This window comes from Microtus ochrogaster, linkage group LG2, assembly GCF_000317375.1.
Source record: "Microtus ochrogaster isolate Prairie Vole_2 linkage group LG2, MicOch1.0, whole genome shotgun sequence".
Taxonomy (NCBI): domain Eukaryota; kingdom Metazoa; phylum Chordata; class Mammalia; order Rodentia; family Cricetidae; genus Microtus; species Microtus ochrogaster.
The window spans coordinates 53706017-53714057 of record NC_022028.1 but is presented as its reverse complement, the minus strand read 5'-3'; the positions used below and the strand labels follow the sequence as shown (position 1 = coordinate 53714057).

General features: G+C 50.9%; 2 protein-coding genes across 2 annotated transcripts in view; both read right to left on the bottom strand.

Annotated features, from left to right (window-relative positions):
• Positions 1–2845, bottom strand: part of Psmb8 (proteasome subunit beta 8) — a 3256-nt gene extending 411 nt beyond the window's left edge. Inside the window, exons 1-5 of the mRNA XM_005360428.3 lie at positions 2672–2845; positions 1848–1995; positions 1537–1648; positions 893–1022; positions 161–365 (exon numbers count right to left, since the gene is read on the bottom strand). Coding sequence (XP_005360485.2) covers positions 161–365; positions 893–1022; positions 1537–1648; positions 1848–1995; positions 2672–2818 — 742 coding nt within the window. The 5' untranslated portion in view covers positions 2819–2845. The remainder of the gene's footprint in view (positions 1–160; positions 366–892; positions 1023–1536; positions 1649–1847; positions 1996–2671) is intronic.
• Positions 2846–3976: 1131 nt separating this feature from the next.
• The window catches only part of Tap1 (transporter 1, ATP binding cassette subfamily B member), an 11309-nt gene continuing 7244 nt past the window's right edge, over positions 3977–8041 (bottom strand). Inside the window, exons 9-11 of the mRNA XM_005360426.2 lie at positions 7717–7879; positions 7279–7415; positions 3977–4620 (exon numbers count right to left, since the gene is read on the bottom strand). Coding sequence (XP_005360483.1) covers positions 4411–4620; positions 7279–7415; positions 7717–7879 — 510 coding nt within the window. The 3' untranslated portion in view covers positions 3977–4410. The remainder of the gene's footprint in view (positions 4621–7278; positions 7416–7716; positions 7880–8041) is intronic.

Here is an 8041-nt window from a genome sequence, read left to right as displayed (position 1 = left end):
GGCTCTCGCACTCACACCCCGCGTCCACACACAAGCTGAGAACCTTTTCCTGGGACTTCTGTGTTGTCAAATGTGAAAATCTCCAACCCAGTGCCCCCAAGTTCCCCAGTCTAAAATCCCCCTCCCAATGAGTTTGGGGAACCCCAGACCAGTCTCTTACTATTGACTACGCCTCCAGAATAGCAGTCTCTGTGGGTAGCGTGAACGATAGCCCTGCGACCAAGGTCATAGGCCTCTTCGGGACTGAGATCCTGCCGGTAGCCACTGTCCATCACCCCATAGGCGTAGCTGTTCCCGCTGCCCGTCGAGAACATCTGTCCTGAGAGCCGAGTCCCATTTTGATCTACGTAGTAGAGTCCTGGTCCCTATAGGATGGGAAACCATCCTGAGTAAAGTCTGGAACTGGTTTGTTGATTATATAAAGACTTAGTGTGATTGATGAAGAGTAGCCATCATAGCCATACTGCCGTGGAAACACTTGAGTTAAGAGAGCACACTCTGGGGGCTGGAGAGATGGCTCAGAGGTTAAGAGCATTGCCTGCTCTTCCAAAGGTCCTGAGTTCAATTCCCAGCAACCACATGGTGGCTCACAACCATCTGTAATGAGGTCTGGTGCCCTCTTCTGGCCTGCAGGCATACACACAGACAGAATATTGTATACATAATAAATAAAATAAATAAAAACAAGAGAGAGTACACTCTGGTAAACATCAGAACCGGAACCAAACATGGAGGTAAGAAACAGCTTATCCAGAGTGGGGAGCATAGGAACAGGTCATCCCTTCTTGTCCCAGCCACAGCAAGAGTGGTGAGCTTAGGAGCAGGTCACCCCCCTTCTTGTCCAGCCATCCAGCCACAGCAAGAGTGGGGAGCATAGGAGCCGGTCACCCACCTTCTTGTCCCAGCCACAGATCATACTGCCCATGGAGAGGTCCATGCCCCGGTACTGGAGCATCATGTTGGAAAGTAGCTTGGAGGCTGCCGACACGGATATACGCTCCCCATTCCGCAGGTAGTACAGCCTAGGGGAGAAGGAGGGAGGCCTAAGGGGTGGCAGGTGGGAGGACTCCCACAGAATGAAGCAGGAAAGGACGGCAGAGATGAGTGTTTGGAAGCTATGCGCTGGTGCGATGTGAGAACAAGGCAGAGATTTGGGATTTAAATTATCTGAACCACATTCTAAAAAGCCTGGTAAAGTGGAACACACCTTTAATCCTAGCACTCGGGAGGCCGAGGCAGGAGGATCTCTGTGAGTTTGAGGCCAGCCTGGTCTACAGAGTGAGTTCCAGGACAGCCAAGACTACACAGAGAAACCCTGTCTCGAAAAACAACAAGAACACCATCCTACAGGATGGATGGCGTCCACATTAAAAAATGGGCAGATTACCTAATTTGGAGATTACCTAAGATTTGGAGATTTTTAATTGCACAAAGCCTTTTTTTTTTTAATCCCTTATTAGCGCTGGGCTGGATGACCAGGGTAACTGACTTCGGAGATGTGAGGATTGAACAAATGAAATGAGCAAATCTGCCCACCTGCATTCCTTGGCCAGCAGCCGCTCCCAGTACTGACAGTCAGCAGCGCAGCCAGACATGGTGCCAAGCAGGTAAGGGTTAATCTCGATCACCTTGTTCACCCTTAAGGTGCCTAGAAGAATTTTGAGGTCAAGGGAATGAGCCCACAGTGCACCAGCTCCTTAGTAGCTGCTCTACCGAGGCGGTGTGCAGGCCTCAGGCCACCGAGAGACGGAACACCTCCCGAGCCGGGAACACCTCCCGAGGCGGTGTGCAGGCCTCAGGCCACCCAGAGACGGGAACACCTCCCGCCCTAAATCAACCATACTCACTAATGTAAGTGCCTGCAGAGGCCCGGGAGTCCACTGCCACAATGACCCCATGCTGGAACTTGAAGGCTAGTGTGGTTGTACCATGGGCCATCTCGATCTGAACATTCCTTTCTTGGTCACAACCGAAGGACTTCAGGAAGTCAGTGGGCTAGGAGAAAAAGAGGCAGAAAGGGGGCTTTGGACACCTCAGTATCAGCAGGGTTTTGGAGAGTAGTGGGTGAGGAGGGGTCTCCGGATTCTCTAACCACCAACAGCCAGACTGGAGATGGAGGAGGAAAAGCAGGAGGCATGGCCGCCATCCTTTCTGTTTTCCAGGACGAGGGAGCAAAGGTCATGGTAACTGACTTCAAGGTGTTTGCTGTCCATGGCTCCTTCAGGTCTCACAAGCACATTAACCTATGCTCACTTTACAGTAGAGAGGCTTGAGACCAAGACTAACATATTCTAGGACACACAGGGTGGGTTGTCGAGGCCAGGTGAGCCACCCAAGTTCACGGGTCATCCAAGACAATGCTCGGCCCCTGTAGCAGAGTTGTGTCTGTGAAGGTGTGGTGATTTGTGCAGTGTCTTGGGGTGGGCACCCTCATATTCTCTCTATTCTCTCTCTCTCTCTATTCTCTCTCTCTCTCTCTCTCTCCCCTCTCCTCCCCTCCCTCCTCCCTTCTTCTCTCCTCTGCCTTCATCTCCACGTGGGTTTTTTTATGGCTGTCCTGGATGCAGCTCTCCTGGGCAGTCCCTCCAGGCTTCCTCACCTCCTCAGACCCAGGCAGACCCTCCTTCCTCTGCCTCCCGTTGCATCTCTCACGGGTCCCTACAGTCCTCACCTGCATCCCCCGCGGAAGCGCGAGCTCCGGAGTTTGCACAGAGAAACTGTAGTGTCCCGGGTCCGAGCGATACCCGCTTTCTGCACCCAGGGCAGCCCACTCGGGCCGCTGCCCCCCAGCGCCTCCGCACAGATCCAGTAACGCCATGACCGTTTGGCCCCGGAGATCCGTCGACTCTCCGACAAGGAAGTGAAAGCGAAAGCCACAGCACGAAGGGGAGGGAACCAGAATCCCCCCCCCCATCCCCTGCCCTTTCCGAGAAGAGCCCAATGAATGGGTGTCTGAACTGAGAATGTCATACTGGGGATGAGTTTCCCTGCTGCCCGGTGGGTGAGACCAGCTAGAGAATGGGCGGTGGGATAGAAGAAGAGGTGTCTTTAGAGGCCCTGAGCAGTGGGGTACGTGAGAGCCCACAGGCGGGGCATCCTCTGGAAACAGCAGAGGACCGGACAGGGTACCGACACCTAAAGAGGTGCTCCAGAAAGCTGGAGCCTGTGAGGAGCCTTGAGCAGCTTCACCTAGGCATGCGTCCTGGGGAGCGGGGCGGCTTACAAAGGCGCATCATTTTAGAGAACCTGGAAAATACGATAAAAGGGCGCATGGGGTCCTTAGTTCCTGGGACGACGGGGGTGTGGGGGGGAGCCAGCCAGTGCGTAAGGAAGGGCCGTTCAAGGAGAGCGCACAGTTCGGGTTTTTCCATGTGGCCCCTCCTAGGGCTCCTCCCGGTTCAACAGTCTCAACACCTCGAGGCCACCCACGAGAACGCGCCCTTCTACTCCCGCTGTTTGCCGTGTTCAGGTTCCCGCTGAGCGTTTCTTCCTCGTATTCTTCTAAACCCCGCCTCTCCTTGCAACCTGTACGGACCTCATCTGCCCAGCAACTGCTGGCGTCACAGTCATCTGGCCCTCCCTGAATGGAGAGATTTACTAGATAATCCTATCCGCTTCTTTGAGATTATCCCAGCGTGTGCCTCTGAGGCTCCGGGTGAGAGATTCAGAAAGGATCAAGTCGGACGAGGTGGCCCAGTGGCACCCTGGCTTCCCCCCACTTCCACGCTTCCTTTTGCCTCGGGCTCTGAGACCCAGCTACTGAGGGAGCTGCGGGGATGGGGGGCGGGGAGGGGGGGAGCTACTTCCTGATCCTGCTCAGCACGGGGACTCGGTGCTGAGGAAATCAAAGATGATAGGACGTAGTAATAAAAGAAAACTCTGAAGAGTGAGACTCCGGGCTGTGTGTTGGGAAAAGCCCTGGCTAACTCAGTGAACGGTTTGTGGACGCTGAGGAACTGAAGTTACAGTACAAAACAACAGCTTTATTATAAATATCAAGAGCCCATGGGTTACCCATAGGCCAGCTTATGCCTTTGGTTAATTAAAAGTCGCTTCATTTTGAGCGTTTCTTCTCATCACTTCCATCCCCAACACAGCATAAACCAGGTTTTCAGTGCTGTGGTACCAGAACAACACCAGGAGAGAGGAGGCAGGAGAATCCGGAGTTCAAGGTCTTCCACGTTTAGGGTCACTCTGAGGTACCTGAAATCCAGTCTAACTAAGGGGCAGGAGTGGGGGTAACATTCTCGTGGTAAATTCCGGGCATCTGCCAAGTGTTACATTTTTATCTTGCTCCTCAGCTGAGCCCAGCCAATGGGTGTGGTGATATCTTTGCTCCCAGGGTCTCCGCCACACAGAGAAGAGGACAGGGGAGGGGGGCAGTGTGCAGAGCACAGGTCCAGAGGCCTGTCAGTCTGAAGGAGCCCCAAGAGCCTCCACCATGGCCCGGTAGCACGATCCGCTCTTCTCCATGAGCTGCAGATGGCTGCCCTGCTCGCAGATGGAGCCATCTTTGAGAAAGAGGATGTGGTGAGCCTGCTCCGCCAGGCTGAGCTGCTGCGTGATTATCAGTACCGCTGGAGAAGCCGGTCCCCGGTTCTCATAGAGGAGCCGCTGGACCTGCAGAAACACAGACCTCACAGGCGGGGGCCACTGAACTTCCAGGGCTGGTGCACACTGCACGGGAGACAACCCCGGACGCTGGCATTCCTGGTCTGAAGCCTTTTTTTGTTAAGGCCTCTTCCCAAGAGGTGGCACAGATTCACTAAAGCACCAGTGGAGGGAAATGAAGACTCCCTCATCTACCCATAAGCTGGGAATTTTTTAAATTCCTTCTTTCATTTATTACATCCTGACCTCAGTTTCCCCTCCCTCCTCTCCTCTCAGTCCCCCCCCCTTCTCTTCCCCTCTCCCCCATCTACTCCTCTGTTTCCCTTGAGAAAAGGCAGGACTTCCTGGAATATCAATCAAGCGTGGCATATCAAGCTGCAGTAAGACTAGGGTTGCTTCATCTAGCCTTAATATGTGGGCATTTTTTTACATTCAAGAATATATGTTAATTTGTGCTTTGAGAATTTCACACATGTATACAATGAAATATAATCATACCACCTCCCATTTCCCTCCTCTCTGCCCCACCCATCCACACACAAATTTCCGTGTCTCTACTGCATACACCCTTTTAAATAACCCACTAATAAACTGAGAATTTTTATATTTAAAGAAATTTAACTTCGGAGCTGGAGCGATGCTGTGGAATATTTCTTTATACTTTGTGAAGATGTGTCACTGTGATTGGTCTTAATAAAGGGCTGGATGACCATTAGTTAGGCAGGAAGAGGTTAGGTTGGACTTCTGGGGACAGAGAAGACTCAGAGAGTAAGAAACCAGAGTCGCCAGCAAGATGGAGAGGAAACGGGATGGGCAGTACAGAGTAAAGGTAGCATAGCCACATAAAAGATATGGATTAATGTAACTAGTTAGGCCAGGTGGTGGTGGCACAGGACTTTAATCCCAGCACTTGGGAGGCAGAGGCAGGCGAATCTCTGTGAGTTCGAGGCCAGCCTGGTCTACAGATGAGATCCAGGATGACTAGGGCTGTGACACTGTCTCAAAATAAAGAAAGGAAGAAAGAGAAACAAGCCTAAGCTAAGGCCAAGCTTTCATAAATAATAATAAGTCTCCGAGTCATTTTTTGCATGCTGGCAGCACAAAGAAAAACCCGTCTGCCATCTCAGCAGCTAAGGTACTGGCTGCTCTTCCAGAGGACCAGAGTTGAGTCCCAGCACCCACATGGTGTTTCACAATCACCTGTAACTCCAGTTTCAGGGGATCCAGCACTCTCTTCTGACTTTCCCGGGCACTAGGCTCTCATGCAACACACACATATTCAGGCCAAACACTCGTACACATAAAATAAATAAGATGCTCATAGGCAAAATAAACACTCATATACATAAAATAAGTGTTCATACACATAAATAAATCTAAAATTGTAAAGAAAAATTTAACTTAGTAACAAAGAACATGAGAATTCAGGCAGAGGACTTGGATTTGGAGCCATTGCTCAAAAGCTGTGTGATTTTTAGAAGGTTAATCAACCTCTCTTAGTCTCTATTTTGTCATCCACAGAATAAGCAGAGCAAAGGACTCTGATGGACAAATGAGTACAAAGGGCAGGATAGCATATCTAGCATATCTGGGGCACAACGCACACTCAGCCCTTGTCGACACACATCTGGGGCACAACGCACACTCAGCCCTCATCAACACATATCTGGGGCACAACGCACACTCAGCCCTCATCGACACACATCTGGGGCACAACGCACACTCAGCCCTCATTGACACACATCTGGGGCACAATGCACACTCAGCCCTCATCGACACTGTTAGGGCAGAGGCCCTTTTTACGGGTTCTGAGTGTCCTGGAGAAAAGTTAGAGAGAACTGAAAACTCCCAAGACAGGTTTGAACAGTTATGCTGTTAGAGTAACTAACTGGATGAGCAACAGAAGCAAGGTCGTGGCACTGAGACCTTAAGGAGATGACAGAGGAGGGCAACCCCACCCTCAGAGGGCAGGAAGACTGCAGTGGGTCAGGGTCCTGGAATATTATTTTAACTGGGTGAAGATGTGTTACATTTGTTTCTGATGCCTTTGTTAACAATGTAAAGATGTGTTACATTTGTTTCTGCATCCTTTGTTTAGGGATGTAAAGATGTGTTACATTTGTTTCTGCTGCCTTTGTTTAATTACACAGAGATGTGTTGCATTTGTTTCACCTTGCCTGACTAAGGCACCTGATTGGTCTAATAAAAAGCTGAATGGTCACTAGCTAGGCAGGAGAGGGATAGGAGAGGCTGGCAGGTAGAAAGAATAAATAGAAGAAATCTAGACTTGAAAAAAGAATGCGAGAGAAGGAGGAGAAAATGAGGAAGAAAAAGAGAGATGCCCAGGGCCAGCCAGGCAGACACAGAAGAAGCAGGAAAAGTAGGACATACAGAAAGAAAAAGCAAAACTCCCTGAGGCAAAAAGATAAAGAGAAACAAGTTAATTTAGGTTGAAAGAGCTAGCCCCAAATGAGCCTAAGCTAGGCTGAGCATTCAAAACTAATAACAAGTCTCCGTGTCATGATTTGGGAGCTGGGTGGCAACCAAAGAAAAAAGAAAGCCTGCTACATGTCTGACACCAGCTTGGTCTTCAAACTGAGTTCCAAGCCAGCCAAGACTATGGCAAGATGGTCCCAGAGAGAAAGAAAAGGAGAACAAGAGCCTCACCCGTAGCTGGTTGTTGGCATCCAGGGCACTGGTGGCATCGTCCAAGATAAGCACGCGTGGCTTCCGGATCAAAGCTCGGGCCAAGGCCACTGCCTGTCGCTGACCCCCTGACAGCTGGTTCCCAGTCTCACCCACCTCTGCAGAGGGAAGAGACCAGCTGAGATGGAGATAGGTGTGTACACACACATGCGCACACTCACACATACAGACACACTCACATTCATACACAGAGAGATTCACACACAGAGACACTCTCAAACACATGCAGGCGCGCGCACACACACACACACACACACACACACACACAACCAGCAGAGGCAGCTGGAAGGGGAGTTCTGAGGATGTGAACCACAGAAACAATAGTTTCAGCTACAAATTGAGATGTGAAGGGCGGGAAGACTTGAGTAACAAAGGCAGGGTTATCGGAGTCTGGGGTACCTGTGTCATAGCCCTGAGGGAGTCCAGAGATGAAATCATGGGCTCCAGACTTCATGGCCACAGCTCTGATTTCCTCCATGGTTGGAGTCTGGATCAGGCCGTAGGCAATATTTTCTCGGAAACTTCTTCCAAAGAGCAGTGGCTCTTGTCCCACTGCGGCCACCTAAGGTGAAAGGTGAAGGGCCATAGGCAGGAAACACGGGAGTGTTATTGTCTAGAACTGCAGTCACAAGCAAGGGCACACCGTACAGTCACGTGTCCTGCACACTCACAAGCAAGGGCACACTATACAGTCACGTGTCCTGCACACTCACAAGCAAGTGCA